The sequence below is a fragment of the Saccopteryx leptura genome, chromosome 5 (assembly GCF_036850995.1).
Source record: "Saccopteryx leptura isolate mSacLep1 chromosome 5, mSacLep1_pri_phased_curated, whole genome shotgun sequence".
Taxonomy (NCBI): domain Eukaryota; kingdom Metazoa; phylum Chordata; class Mammalia; order Chiroptera; family Emballonuridae; genus Saccopteryx; species Saccopteryx leptura.
The window spans coordinates 165,751,097-165,767,237 of NC_089507.1; the positions used below are offsets into that span (position 1 = coordinate 165,751,097).

Consider the following 16,141-nt stretch of genomic DNA (forward strand, 5'->3'; position numbering starts at 1 on the left):
TTACCACAGATATAATAGATATACAAAGGATTATTGTAGAATACTATGAAAAACTATATGCCACCAAATTCAACAATATAGAAATGGATAAATTCCTAGAACAATACAATCTTCCTAGACTGAATCACGAAGAAGTAGAAAGCTTAAATAGACCAATAAGCAAGGAGGAAATACAAACAACTATCAAAACCCTTCCCAGAAATAAAAGTTTGAGGCCAGATGGCTATATTAGTGAATTCTACCAAACATTCAGAGAAGATTTGGTTCCTATCCTTCTCAACATCTTCCAAAAAATTGAAAAAGAAGCAATACTCCAAACACATTTTATGAGGCCAACATAATCTTCATATCAAAACCTGGCAAGGACAACACACAAAAAAGAAAACTACAGACCTCTATCTCTAATGAATACAGATGCAAAAATCCTAAATAAAATACTAGCAAATAGAATACAACACATTTAAAAAGTAATTTAGCATGATCAAGTGGGATCCATTCCAGAAACACAAGCATGGTTCATCATATATAACATGATTAACATAATACACCATATCAACAAAACAAAGAACAAAAACCATATGATTCTATCAATAGATTCAGAAAAGGCATTTGATAAAATACAACATCCTTTTATGTTTAAAACACTCAACAAAATGGGTATGGAAGGAAAATACCTCAACATAATAAAGGCCATTTATGACAAACCAGCTGACATCAAACTAAATGGTAAAAAACTGAAAACTTTTCCTCTAAAATCAGGGACAAGACAAGGCTGCCCATTCTCCCCACTGCTATTCAACATAGTGCTGGAAGTTCTAGCCGAGCAATCAGACAAGAGAAAGAAATAAAAGACATTCATACTCGGAAAGAAGAAGTAAAGGTTTCACTTTTTGCAGATGATATGATCCTGTACATAGAAAACCCCAAAGACTCTACAGAAAGGCTATTAGAAACAATAAACCAATACAGTAAGGTTGCAGGGTACAAAATTAATATACAGAAGTCTATTGCTTTTTTATATACCAACAATGAAACTTCGGCAAAAGAACTAAAAAAATAATTCCTTTTACAGTTGCAACAACAACAACAACAAAAATACATAGGAATAAACATAACAAAAAATGTAAACGATGTATATATACTGAAAACTACAAAGCATTATTAAAGGAAATTGAAAAAGACACAATGGAATGGAAAAATATTTCTTGTTCATGGATAGGAAGAATAAATATAGTTAAAATGGTCATATTCCTCAAAGCAATATACAAATTTAATGCAATTCCTGTCAAAATTCCAATGTCATTTTTTAAAGAAACAGAACAAAAAATCATCAGGTTTATATGGAACCATAAAAAACCCCGAATAACCAAAGTAATCCTAAGGACAAAAAAATGAAGCTGGAGTCATTACAATACCTGACTTCAAATTATACTACAGAGCCACGATAATCAAAACAGCATGGTACTGGCAGAAAAATAGACCAATGAATAGAATAGAGAGCCCAGAAATAAAACCACATATACACAGTTAAACCATCTCTGATAAAGGAGCCAAAAACACACAATGGAGAAAAGAAAGCCTCTTCAATAAATGGTGCTGGGAAAATTGGAAAGCCACATGCAAAAGAATGAAACCTGACCACAGTTTGTCTCCTTGCACAAAAATTAATTCAAAATGGGTCAAAGACCTAAACATAAAATCTGAAACAAATAAATTACAAAGAAGAAAACATAGGTACTAAACTCATGGACCTTGGCCACAAAGAACATTTTATGAATTTGACTCCAAAGGCAAGGGAAGTGAAGGCAAAGATAAATGAATGGGACTACATCAGACTAAGAAGCTCTTGCACAGCAAAAGAAACTGACAACAAAACAGACAGCCAACTAAATGGGAGATGATATTTTCAAACAACAGCTCAGATAAGGGGCTAATATCCAAAATATATAAAGAATTCACAAAACTCAGCAGCAAACAACCCAATAAAAAAAATGTGAAGACATGAACAGACACTTCTCCCAAGATGAAATACAAATGGCTATAGATATATGAAATAATGCTCATCTTCACTAGCTATTTGAGAAATGCAAATCAAAACTACAATGAGATACCACCTCACACCTGTTAAATTAGCTATTATCAACAAGACAGGTAATAAAGTGTTGGAGAGGCTGTGGAGAAAAAGGAACCCTCATTCACTGTTGGTAGGAATATAAAGTAGTACAACCACTACGGAAAAAAGTATGGTGTTTCCTCAAAAAATTAAAATAGAACTACCATATGACCCAGCAATCCCTCTGCTGGGTATATACCCCCAAAACTTGAAAACATGGGTACGTAAAGACACATGCATCCCCATGTTCATCACAGCATTGTTCACAGTAGCCAAGACATGGAAACAGCCGAAATGCCCTTCAATAGATTGGATAAAGAAGATGTGGTATATATATATACTATGGAATACTACTCAGCCATAAGAAATGATGACATAGTATCATTTACGACAACATGGATGGACCTTGATAACATTATACTGAGTGAAATAAGTAAAACAGAAAAAGCTAAGAACTGTATGATTTCATACATAGGTGGAACACAAAATTGAGACTCATGGACATAGTTAAAAGTGCAGTGGTTACCAGGGGGAAGGGAAGGGAGGAAAGACAGGGAGGTGGGGGAGGAGGAGGGGCTTAAAGAGAAACAAAATATAGGGTGACAGAGGATGATTTGCCTTTGGGTGATGGATATACAGCATGATAAACTGTCCAAATGATGTGGAGATGTTTTCTCTAAATCTGTGTGCTCTGGTTGACTGTCACCCTGTTAAATTTGTCTAAATTAAAAAAAAATGGGGGGGGGGAGCTCTTACCCTTGTGGAGCTCATACTCTGAAATGAAAAAAAAAGTCAGATAAATTCATAATACAAAGAGGTATGCAAAGATATTACCATGGCTGGCTGAGAAATGTGGGTTTTCTGCAATCTGGATTTGCAATGTTTCATGGAAGAAGTGAATCTTGATTTCAGTTTTAATAGAGGACAAATTCACAGTTTGTTGGAGGGAAATTGGAATGATGCTGCAGGCTCATGTGTGAATGATTAGCCAGGTAAGAAAATCAAAATTTGAATGAATGATTTAGGGTGCCTCTCTTCCCAGGGCTTGAGCAGAAGGGAACTGGTCCATGAGGCTTTAGCAGTGTGTCCTCTGTTCCACAGAGACCGACCTCAAGTGTAAGCGGTTATCACACTGGCCAAATGAGGAAATTCTTCTGTGATCCCAGAAATCCTAGCTGTAGTTCTTGAACTTGATTCTAGATGTCTACCATCCGAGATAAGAACTTGTTCGCAAGTAAAGCTGTCCGGGTGACATAGCGGGGAAATGTGCTTTGAATTTCCTGAGTAGCTGTGGACTGGCTACTTTAAGAGGAGACGTGGGGAATGTCAGGATGGTCCTCTTGTGATGGAGCATTAATGAGGTGTGCTAGGAGATTCCAGCTCCCTTAGATCATCAAAGTCTTGGAATAACATGATTTCTTTTCCTGGAACCTCTGTTAAAATCAGGAAACATTAACTTTTTTTTAAAGTGCATTTCTGGGACTTTTAAAGGAGGTTTTTTAGGAGTTTTAAAGGACTGGAAATAGGTGCAAGAGAGAAGAGAACAAGTGAAAACTTATTCTTAGGTTACAACACAGCTCTTATTTTTTTAATATTGACCACAGCAGTTTTGTCTATTATGTTGAATCAATAGTCTAATTAGAACTGTAGCAATAGCTCCTATCCAAGTGCAAGTTCTCATACATGTGGTTTGTTGCAACAACTAAAAGGTTTCCACCTGAAATGAATTTTGTTTTATGTGAAGAGTAACATATGTATCAGGTTAAAACCGCCAAAGGTCTCCTTTTCTTCACGCCAATTATCATGGGAGACTGAATTATGGGGCTTAAAAAAAAGGTGCTTGCTTGGAATGTGAAAAAAATAAGTTAAAAACTTGAATGTAAGCCATAAAGAAGAAAAATTACACTGTTGTGTTTTGAATATATTAGTGGCCTCTGCAGTGACTATAGCCCTGGTTTTCTTTAGCTTGATAGCATGATCCCCTTCTCCATTACTATAGAATGACTAATATAACCTTTTTATTGTTTGTTATTCATCCTGGGAAGATCTGAATGAAGAAATCACTTGAAAAGAAATCTTGACTGGCATTTCAGTTGAAGAGGACTTGTTACTTTGTTGGTAGATATAGCCTATTTAAAAAAAATAATAATAAAACAGGGGCTAGAGTGACGTCTGAAAATAGCCAGTGAGACCACCCAGTAAAAATGTCACTCTCTGCCATTGTCATCATCCTCAGCCCTAGAGTCGTATCTCATCTGGGGACAGGGCTGGATCTTCTTGCTGTACCCCAGTTTTTTAAAGATGTGGTCAAAGAAAGTAAGTACAAATCTGACATAAAAATAGTGATTTTTTTATTGTTTTTATTTCATTTTCTCTTAACTGTTAGTAGTAGTAGAAAAAAAATTTGCTGTTTTTGTGTCATTTCATATGTCAAAGAAAACCCATTCGTCAGAAAATATTGTCAGCACCATTTGTAAACTAAATTGAAGTGATGCTGCTCAAATGTGGGCGTTATCAGAAAGGCAGTTAGGTTGAAATCACAGTCCTCCTTGTTTCTGCTTTATAGTTAATGTCTCTTCACTGTAATCACAGTTCTGGTGTCCTTTCTGTTGGATGGGTAAGCCAATCAGAGGAAGATGGTCTACATCAAAATTTTATCATCATAACAGTTAGTTGTTGTTTTTTTTTCATTTTTTTTTTTTTTCATTTTTCTGAAGCAGGAAACAGGGAGAGACAGTCAGACAGACTCCCGCAAGCGCCCGACCGGGATCCACCCGGCACGCCCACCATGGGGCAACGCTCTGCCCACCAGGGGGCGATGCTCTGCCCATCCTGGGGGTCGCCATGTTGCGACCAGAGCCACTCTAGCGCCTGAGGCAGAGGCCACAGAGCCATCCCCAGCGCCCGGGCCATCTTTGCTCCAATGGAACCTTGGCTGCGGGAGGGGAAGAGAGAGACAGAGAGGAAAGCGCGGCGGAGGGGTGGAGAAGCAAATGGGCGCTTCTCCTGTGTGCCCTGGCCGGGAATCGAACCCGGGTCCTCCGCACGCTAGGCTGACGCTCTACCACTGAGCCAACCGGCCAGGGCCATAACAGATAGTTTTTGACACGGATTTTTAAATCATGTCACAGGTTTTAAATGGAAAACAGACCATCACCATTAAAAAAATAAATCTGGAACTTTACTGTATGTAATTACATCACCATACAAATATCAATAAACCTTCCCTTTCCAGCAGTCTTCTCCTGGGTCCAGCTGAGCGTCCCACTCCTCCGTCCCTCTCTGCATGTCCGAAGTGTGCTCGGGGACCCCCTTCCACACCCCTCCTCCCACGGAATGATGAAGGAATCATCTGTTTGCTCTGAAGTCAGATAGTAAATTCAAACCTCATGAAGGGAAGGATATGGTGATTTCATGGTTTGTTTGTTTTTTAAGAAGGAAAGGCTTTAAATTTTTAACTTTTTATGATAGAAACTTTCAAATATACACAGAAGTCAGGAGAACAGTGCACAGAAGTCATTACAATACCCCCCCCCCTCCCCGGTCACTCAGCATCACCAGCTTTCAAGTTGCTGGGCATCTTTGACACAAAGACTGCTTTTTTTTCCCTGTAAGAGTTCTCAGCTACGCACCCGGCCGCTGACGAGGTCCCTTTCACATTTCATCCAGAAGTTCCTCTGCTCCTTTGTTTCAGGACCATGGGATGACTTGGAGGATCCCACTTTATATCTATGTAGGGCAGAACTTAATTCACAGCCTTCACTTACATTCACTCTAATCTGGTCCCTTTCCATAAGAGAGCACTGGAGCGTTCGAGGTTCCCACTCCCAGGGCATGTGTGGGGGCCATGCCCGGCCACCCAACCGAGGAAAGGATGCATTTATCCTTCGCCCCTCGATGTGTGGCAGACCCGGAAAATGTGCGTGTGGGCTTTGTGAAATGCCGGACACAAGCAGCAGCTGAGACTTAGCCACACAGAATGAGGCAGAATGTAAGTGTCAAAGATAAAATTTCACATCGGCGAGAACTGGTTTGAACACTTAACAAGTGGTAGGGCACAGTTCTACGGCCTGCAGGACATAAATTGTGTGGGAGACCGGAGTCCACTCTGCACCTGCGTTTGCCCACAAGTGGCTCAGGAGAAGGGCCACTTTCAGACGCTTGGTTCTGTGTTGATTTACAAGTGGGTTTTTCCAAATTCCTCCCAACCAGGGTTTTTGTAAAGATAAGAAAGTAGAGAGTGTGAGATTTTATCTCTGGTAAGAAGTCAGTGTGTAGATATTCCGGATTATGAGCTGAGGACAAATTTGTGTGCTCACATAGCCTATCGGGGAAGGGTAGGAAGGTCACAGGGATTGCATGCCAGAGTAGATGCCCGCTCCCACCCTCCTCTGTGGAGCCGGCTGAGAGGTTAGCCAAAAGCAGAGTCAGAACGACTGACACCCTCAGCCCAGAAGCCTCTCTGCCGTGCTTTGTGCACTGGGGACGTTTTGAGTCTATCTTTTTATCATCATGGCACAGTAGCTCCCCCTTCAGTGATGTTTTCCTTTATTAGGTGGCTTTTTAACTGCTTCATCATTGAAATGAACTTTTGTTTCACTTAGGCATTATTAAAAGTCATGTATCTGCCATCATTTCATGTGTGTTTAATTGATTAAGAATGACAAAAGAAACTGGTTGGTTTTTAACAAGACGGCACATAATTCCTTTGTGCATGGTTTTACAGGTTGAGTGGCATGTTTGAATTCATGGGTATAAATTTTATGAGAATAGCATTGACTAATACACATGTTTTCCCCCAAATCAACAACAAAGCTCTGGTACTGTCACAGGTGCCACTCATGGGTCCATGAGCTCCCAGGGCTTTTCCTCCCCCTAGAAAGTCAGTTAATATGTAAAATATTTTACACTTGAATTTGCTCTAAGTATTTTCATATTCTAAACAAATCAAATCAAATTACCCTATAACCTGATGCCTTTTAAAGAGTTTGGGATACACTCATTGTTCTCAGAAAGCTGGTGATGTCATTTACATTCTCCTTCTGGAAAGTGTCGCCCTTTGTTCCCAACCCACAAAGAGTGCTCCAGAAGTGGGGTGCAGAGCGGCTTCCTGTGGCACCGGGTGTCCACAGAATGAAAGGCGGGTTTAACTGGAGGAAAGAGCTGCCATCTTAGTAAGGGTGCCAGTGAGCATGGCAGAGCTGAGACATGAGGAATAATTTTGCAGAATAAACAGTCTAACTATTCCAGTTGGTTTTGTTTTGTTTTGTATTTTTTCAGTTCAATGTTGGATATTCTGTTCTTTAATTATCTTGGACTTTTCTCGGGAATAAAGTAAAAGCTGTGATTGTGTGTGTGTGTGTGTGTGTGTGTGTGTGTGTGTGTGTGTGTCAAGCTGAAGGTTTTTAAATAAAGAAGCGACAACTTGAAAGAAAGTTCCTACTTGTACTTATTGAATAATTGTGGTCATTTTCCCATAGTCCTTATGTCAGACTCCAAGGTCAGAACTCTAATGGTCTAATAATTTTTTAGAATATGAGACCAGGAACAGCTGCCAATATAAACTCATTTTCTTTTCATCTAGTACATTTTAACTCTTTAAAAACTGGAATATCATTTGAGTTCTCTTCAATTTTTAAAAAATAATTTTTAATAGATAATAAAAGATTTCTAGACATGCTGCTTTCTCTGATTAACCTTAGAAAGACCACATTTTACATCTTCAGTTAAATTATAATAAGCACATTTGAAAAGTAGTACCTTTTTGAAAAGCAAATGTAATTTCACTTCTATTTTGATAATATTGATAAAATAGGGTGGACTTAATAGTCTCCTCACTGTGAAGTATGGAGAAATGGTCAGATCTAATTCTGTTGCCCGTCCTCTTGGGACCTCTGTTAGGCAGCTTCCCGTCCCCCTGACAGCTCCCTGGCTGCTTCCTGTCCCTCTGAGCTCCCACCAGTCCCGTGGCACCTTCCCCCACCTGCTCCTTGGCATGGGTCTCACCCACGGGCAGGTTTTAGAACCTCTTCTCTTTTTAATGCCTCCCCCAAGGAAGTGTCCCCATCTATACCTCGGTCCCTGCCACCCTTCAGACCCACCTTCCCAGCATGACTGGTCCTCTTGGAAATCCCACCAGCACCTTAAACTCAGCTGGTCAGAAACCAAACTGCCCCCACCACACTGCCTTATCCTTGTCACTCCGTCAGTTTGTGGTGTCACTGTTGTCTGATCATTCACTGTCAGGCCTTGTGGTACCTTTAGGTCCCTCTTCTCCCCAAGAAGAGCAGGTCTTTGTTTAAGACAAGGGACGTGCACAACTCCTTTATTGCTTTCTGTGAAATGAAAAACAAACCAAAAAATCAAGCAAGTGTGTTTTTTTTTATTGTGGCAGAAACCAAACAGTATGTTACTACAACTAATAATAAGATCATATATACATATGTAATATGTGTATGTTGATAAAGACCTTTGGAAGGTATATTTGTACACTCTGTGTTTGGAGAAACATAGCAACCTTCAATGCAATGTGCCGTATTAAAGACAATCAGAAACTGATGGCTGAGGTGAATTTCCTCTGAGAATATCGTTCCTCCCACATGCGAGTTTCGTGTCTGGAGGGTGCGTCTCCGGCCTGACACCACACTGTGGACAGAGAGGAGTGAGCTCGAGGCCAGGGCTCTCAGCCTCACACAGGTGTGGAAATGCATTTTCTGAAACACCAGATGCTTAACACCCAGGGAGTCCTGGCCTAGCTCTCGGGGTAGGTCAGGGAGATCATGCCATTGATCTCCCTGCAAGCCAAGCAGGGAAGCTTCCAGGCAAAGGAAAGAGAAGTAGGCACAGGGAGAGCAAGGCCGCATGGACTTACCCCAGCATGCTGAACTCGGAGTTAGTGCGTAAGCATTCCAGCCCACGCCAGACTCTGGCCGCGTGCACCTGTGCAAGCTGTTTAACCTCACTGAGCCTCAGTGCCCTCTCCCATGAGGATGAAACAATACCTGCAGCCAAGGGTAGCAGAGAGGGTTTGAAATCAAATCCACCCAGTTGATGATGGCTCCGTGGCTGTTCTTGTTATGCACAGGAGCAATGACATCAATATGGCACTGGGGCTCATGCAGCTCAGCATAACCAGAGCCACAAGGCGAGCGTCCCTGAGAACCAACTGTGTCCAGAGCTGGAGCTGTCTCTCAGGGGTGCTGGAGTGTGGTTTCAGCATTTCAGTGCAAAGATGACCACAGTTAGATTTAAGGAGAGCACTCTGACAGTAGTGTGAGCATGAATTGGAGAGCAGGGAAGAGTGAGAGCAGAAAAACATGTACAAATAAATATTCTTTCCAGTAGCGTAATCATGATCCCTGATTATGCTGTAAGAGAAGCTAATAAGATCCTATTTTTTTGTTAGCTATCACAAAGAGAAAAAGTGTTAACATGATCAACAAGCATAGAATATTGCTTTAATCATTTTGGAAACAGACCACAGTAACAATTCTAGACAAGCATAGAGAGTTTCAAGCTCATTGTCAGACTTGGTTGAACTGTGGATTTATAATTATGCCTAGTATCAAAGCAGCCCTAAAGTTTTTAACCACATTCTCGAACAATTTTACTCTTTAATTTAGAGGCTCTTACCCTGGGGTCTAGCCATGGATGAGCTTCAAGTGGTGAATGGATTCCCTGAAATCAGAAGCAAAATTATCAGCATGTTTTTTTTCATGTGGTAGTGACCACATAGCATTCCTCAGATGCTCAGATGCTCAGATGGGTCTAGAACCCCAGAAAAGGTTAAAAACTGCTGTCTGTATCTTGGGGTCCTTCTTTTTTTCATGCTCTGCATTCACACCTCGGGGCTGTCTTCTCTATCTTCAGATATATCGGAATCTGACACATCCCTCACCCTGAATTGCCATAATCCTGGTCCAATTCTCCATCATCCTATCCCAGTATGTTTGAATGTCCTCTACCCTGCCTCCCTGCTCCTGTCCTTATCTCTCTTCAGTATATTCCTCATAGCAAACAAAGCAGTGTCTTCTCACAATCTTCCGCTACCTTGCCAACTACCTCTGAATAAAATTGAAAGTTCCTAACTTCCTCTGAAGCTTCACATGACCTGATGTGACTGGACCTTTGTTTGCCCCTGACATTGTTGCTCCTTTGTGCTCACTCCCCATTCTGGCCTTTGTGGTTTCCTCGCACCTGCTACCACAGGGCCTTTGCACGTGCAGTGCTACCTGCTTGGAAGGTTCTGCCTATAGACATCTGTGTGACCTGCTTTCTTCTTTAGGTTTTTGCTCAGTTAGGTCGTCTGGGGCCATAGATTTAAAATTGCAATGCTCCTCCCTTACCCACGCCAGAATATCCTCCTTCCTGGCTTCATTTTTGTTTTGTACTTATCACTGACATATATTATACTTATTGCTTGCTTATTGTCTACCCCCTCAATATAGTGTAAGCTTCATGAGAGCAGGGAAAATTTTTTTGCCTGTTTTCTTTCACCACTCTTTCTAGCCATAATAAATTCTTGACATATAGCAGAAACTCAATAGTCTTTATGGAATGAATCTTATTTTGAGAATTTGGCATCTTTGTAGTTATCATCCCATGTGTTCTGCTCACTGTAAACTTCTCTGTATTATATCTATAATTATATCAGGTTGTTTGGATTCTGTTTCTTTTCTAGTTCACCTCTTTACTTAAAATAGTAATTGATATAATAATTACTATTGATCTTTGTGGTTTGTAAGTTCCCCATATTAACCTGAATTTTATTTCCCACAACTACTTGGCAACTGAAAGAGTTCATTTCTGTCCACTTCTTACAGGCTCCTCAAATTTTACACCACTCTCAATGACATAGTAGAGAAATTCCTTTAAGGTTACTATAAGTTACACAAATTGCCAAAGTGTAATTTTGAAAAATGTCACGTTGGTCCAATACTACAGTTTTTAGCTGTCACAACACTTTTCAAAGTGTAAGTGCACCTTGCAGGTGTACCAGTAGAGCTGTTTTAATTAGCAACAGTTTTATGCTTTATTGCATGCTTGTGGTTCTATGCTGTAAATATAAGAGGTGTTTTTATAAAATAGACACCTGCTAATTTATCTGTTTTATAAATGATGAATTTTTTATACTAGTCATTCCGAAAGCAGAAAACATCTGGGCCTGACATTTAAAATCTGGTTTTATTTGCCTGAACTCTTTGGAACAACAGTAATAGGCTAAAGATCTGAGACCTTATTAATGCCAGTTCAGGTGATAAAACTTTCTTTTTCCAAGGGTGCTCATTTTTAATGTCTGTGTGACATCTGTGTGTTTCTCGTGCTCTGTTCCAGGCTTTGCAAGATGAACTAGAAAACCGCTCGAACCAAGTGCGATGTGCAGAGAAAAAACTGCAGCACAAGGATCTGGAGTCACAGGAGCAGGTACCATCCCTCCCTGGCCCAGCCACTTTGTGGACTTTTTCACATTGGGCATTTTACATGTTTCCTGTTTCCACGGGGATGCCTTGGCTGCACAGAGCAGAGCGCTCACTCCAAGTTGGCATAAACAACAAAGAGATTTATTACCTCACAGAACCAGAAGTTGTAGGTAGGGCAGCCCTGGGCAGGGAACCTCCAGGCCCTGGCTAGCTTCTCTGATATTCTTGTGGCTCTTCCCTCTGTTGACTTCATCCTAAAAGCAATTCCAAGGTGTCTTATGCAGACTTAGCAATACCCAGAGGCAGAAGGAGGCTGACTGCTTCTAGGGACCCCTTCTGAAGAGTAAGGAGACCTTTCCCAAGCCCTTCCCCCCCACACACACACACACACCACACATCCCTTCATGTTTCATTGGCCAGAACTGGTCACATGCTCAGCCTGGCATGTCCAATCCCTGGCAAGTGGACCAAGGGCATGAAAACCAGCCTAGACCAATCAGGCCTTCACTAATGGAAGTGGGAGAGGGAGGATAACCTGGACAAGAAAAAGAGGAAATGGATATTGGGTATGCAGCCAACAGTGTCTATCATGTCACCATATCAAAAGAGATGGATGTTATTGTACTTAGAGGCAGAAATCACATTTTCTTTTTTTTTATTATTAATTTTAATGGGGTGACATTGATAAATCAGGGTATATATGTTCAGAGAAAACATCTTCAGGTTATTTTGACATTTGATTATGCTGCATTCCCATCACCCAAGTCTAATTGTCTTCCGTCACCTTCTAACTGGTTTTCTTTGTGTCCCTCCCCTCCTTCAACTCCCTCCCTCTCCCCCCCCCCCGTAACCACCACCCTCTTGTCCATGTCTCTGAGTCTCATTTTTATGTCCCACCAATGTATGGGATCATATCATTCTTAGTTTTTTCTGATTTACTTATTTCACTCTGTATAATGTTATCAAAATCCATTCATGTTGTTGTAAATGATCCAATGTCATTATTTCTTATGGCTGAGTAGTATTCCATAGTATATATGTACCAAAGCTTTTTAATCCACTCGTCCACTGATGGACACTTGGGCTGTTTCCAGATCTTCGCTATTGTAAACAATGCTACCATAAACATGGAGTGCATTTCTTCTTTTGAAACAGTGCTATGGTGTTCTTGGGGTATATTCCTAAAATTGGGATAGCTGGGTCAAAAGGCAGTTCCATTTTTAATTTTTTGAGGAATCTCCATACTGTTTTCCACAGCTGCACCAGTCTGCATTCCCACCAGCAGTGCAGGAGGGTTCCCTTTTCTCCACATCCTCGCTGCACTTATTTTGTGTTGTTTCGTTGATGAGCGCCATTCTGACTGGTGTGAGGTGATATCTCATTGTGGTTTTAATTTGCATTTCTCTAATGATTAGTGATGTTGAGCATTTTTTCATATGCCTATTGGCCATCTGTATGTCCTCTTTGGAGAAGTGTCTATTCATTTCTTTGGCCCATTTTTGTATTGGATTGTTTTTCTTCCTGGTATTAAGTTTTACAAGTTCTTTATAAATTTTGGTTATTAACCCCTTATCCGATGCATTGTCAAATATATTCTCCCATTGTGTAGTTTGTCTTTTTATTCTGTTCTTATTGTCTTTAGCTGTGCAGAACCTTTTTAGTCTGATAAAGTTCCATTTGTTTATCCTGTCTTTTATTTCACTTGCCTATGGAGACAAATTGGCAAATATATTGCTGCGAGAGATGTCAGAGAGCTTACTGCCTATGTTTCCTTCTAAGATGCTTATGGTTTCACGGCTCACATTTAAGTCTTTTATCCATTTTGAGTTTATTTTTGTGAATGGTGTAAGTTCGTGGTCTAGTTTCATTTTTTTGCAGGTAGCTGTCCAGTTTTCCCAACACCATTTGTTGAAGAGGCTGTCTTTACTCCATTGTATGCTCTTACCTCCTTTGTCAAATATCAATTGTCCATAAAGGTGTGGGTTTATTTCTGGGTTCTTTGTTCTGTTTCATTGATCTATATGTCTGTTCTCATGCCAGTACCAGGCTGTTTTGAGTACAATGGCCTTGTAGTATAACTTGATATCCATAAGTGTGATACCTCCCACTTTATTCTTCCTTCTTAAGATTGCCGAGGCTATTCATGTTCTCTTTTGGTTCCATGTAAATTTTTGGAATATGTGTTCTATATCTTTGAAGTAAGTCATTGGTATTTTAATCGGTATTGCTTTGAATTTATAAATTGCTTTGGGTAATATAGATATTTTAATTATGTTTATTCTTACTAACCATGAGCATGGTATATGTTTCCACTTGTTTGTATCTTCTCTGATTTCTTTTATCAATGTTTTATAATTTTCCAAGTATAAGTCTTTAATCTCCCTGGTTAAATTTATTCCTAGGTACTCTTTTTTTGGTTGCAATGGTGAAGGGGATTGCTTCCTTAATTTCTCTTTCTGACAGTTCATTGTTAGTGTATAAAAATGCCTCTGATTTCTGAGTATCAATTTTATATCCTACCACCTTGCTAAATCACATTTTCTTTTCAATTTTAATTTTCTCCTCTTTCTGTCCATTATATTAATAAAATAAATCTAACATAACCAGAATAATCTGGCTATGATGATAACTAATGACCTATTTCATTTTCAAATGACAGGATTATTTTTATTCAGTTCTTCTGGTTATAGTGAATTATTCTTTGGGGTAATTTTGACCCTTTAAAAAATTAGCAACCTATCAGTAAAGATCACGAGTCTCAATGGCACCTTTTATAAATGCATTGTCCTCAGCTACTGAGTATAGCATTGTTAACATTCTTCTAAGCACCACCCGTCTCTATGCACAGAGCCTGTCTGAGGTACAACTGAGAAACGTTCATATGTTATCTCACAGTAACTTCAGTACAGGAATGTTGGGCAGGTCATTTTAACCTTGTGGGAAGAGGAAACACTGAAGTAAGCCTACTGGAGAAACTTTCTCCAGCTCTGGAGATGTTTACAAACAGGATCTTGCTGTGGATGTGAGTGTCAAGCAGACGCTGAGTGTCAATACTGAACTGATGACCTCGTAATTCCCTCCTGCTTCCAGATGTATTCCCAGCATACTAGACATGTCATGCAGACATGTCTAAGTCATGTATAGATGATATGTATAAATCTATATGTATGTGTTATATAGGGCAGTGGTTCCCAACCCCTGGGCTGTGGACCGGTACTAGTCCGTGGGCCATTTGGTACCGGTCCGCAGAGAAAGAATAAATAACTTACATTATTTCCGTTTTATTTATATTTAAGTCTGAACAATGTTTTATTTTTAAAAAATGACCAGATTCCCTCTGTTACATCTGTCTAAGACTCATTCTTGATGCTTGTCTCGGTCACGTGGTACATTATTCGTCCCACCCTAAAGGCCGGTCCGTGAAAATATTTTCTGACATTAAACCGGTTCATGGCCCAAAAAAGATTGGGGACCACTGGTATAGGGCCTATGTCATACAGTCGATAATAGGATCACAAAATAAGGTAATACAAGGATGAATAAACTAATAGTAACTACACTTTATCAACAGCCTACAAGATAACAGATACTACACAAGAAACGTTACACATGTTAGTTCATTTCTCCTGGTAACAGCCATCTAAGGCAAGCTCAGCATGTCTACTACACAGACGGCACAGTGAAACCCAGAGACATTGAGTCACGCATCCAGGGTCATAGAACTAGCAAATACACAGGTGGAGCCAAACCCAGGTTTACCTGAATTCCAAACTTTTGCTTTTTTATGATACTATTTAAGGTACATGTCTATTCGTTTAAAAAAAAAAAAAAGCTGCATAGCAGTAACGGGAAGTGCAGTTATTAAGAACAGCAGGGAACACACACGCCATTCCAGACACCTGGCCCAGTAGCCGTCACCCTCCGTGGGCAGAGGACGGCAAAGGGCAAAGGAAACGAAAGCAGAGCGGGTGTGGTCTGGGTGAAAATGCCTCCCAAGATGGTACGGTGTCTGTGTAGAATGGCGTAGGGTCCACCTTCACCGAAGTTCAGCTGGGCTCCCCCTTCTGGCTCAGACACTGGTAACTAAAGAAGACAAGCTTCTTAAAAGCAGGAACGGTGCTCCCTGGAGGATCAGCCTTCTCCATTTTGTGATAAAATATGATTTAAGGTAAAGCTTTGTTGACATCACTCTAATTCATGGCAAAACTTCACACAGAAAATTCCATCATACGTTGAGAATAGGGAAATTAAGAAATCCCAAATGAACAATGGGGAAGTATTCAGGAACCACTTCAGTCTTTTTTTTTTTTTTATTGACTTCTTTTTGATCATCAAAGTTACTTTCATCTTTGGAGTGACAATAGCTTTTTTGACTATTTCTTACACTAATTCCTGATATCTTCTATTAGGCTACAAGTTTACCAAAAAATGTCAGGAAATACCCGTGGGTAAAGCTGAATATTTCATAATCTTTGCAACTATGAAATGTTGGGTTCTTTCCACAAGATCCTAGGGTGTAGCTAGAAAATATGCCAATTGTTTCAACAAAACTGAAGAGCAAGTAATGGGCACTTAATCAGTATTACTCATTTATACTTAATTTAATTTA

General features: G+C 40.0%; 1 protein-coding gene across 3 annotated transcripts in view; it reads left to right on the top strand.

The window, feature by feature from the left end:
- The window catches only part of CEP112 (centrosomal protein 112), a 423,550-nt gene that overhangs the window by 362,766 nt on the left and 44,643 nt on the right, over positions 1-16,141 (top strand). For all 3 annotated transcript variants that reach the window (XM_066386628.1, XM_066386631.1, XM_066386629.1), the window contains exon 24: positions 11,447-11,536. In XM_066386628.1, coding sequence (XP_066242725.1) covers positions 11,447-11,536 — 90 coding nt within the window. The remainder of the gene's footprint in view (positions 1-11,446; positions 11,537-16,141) is intronic.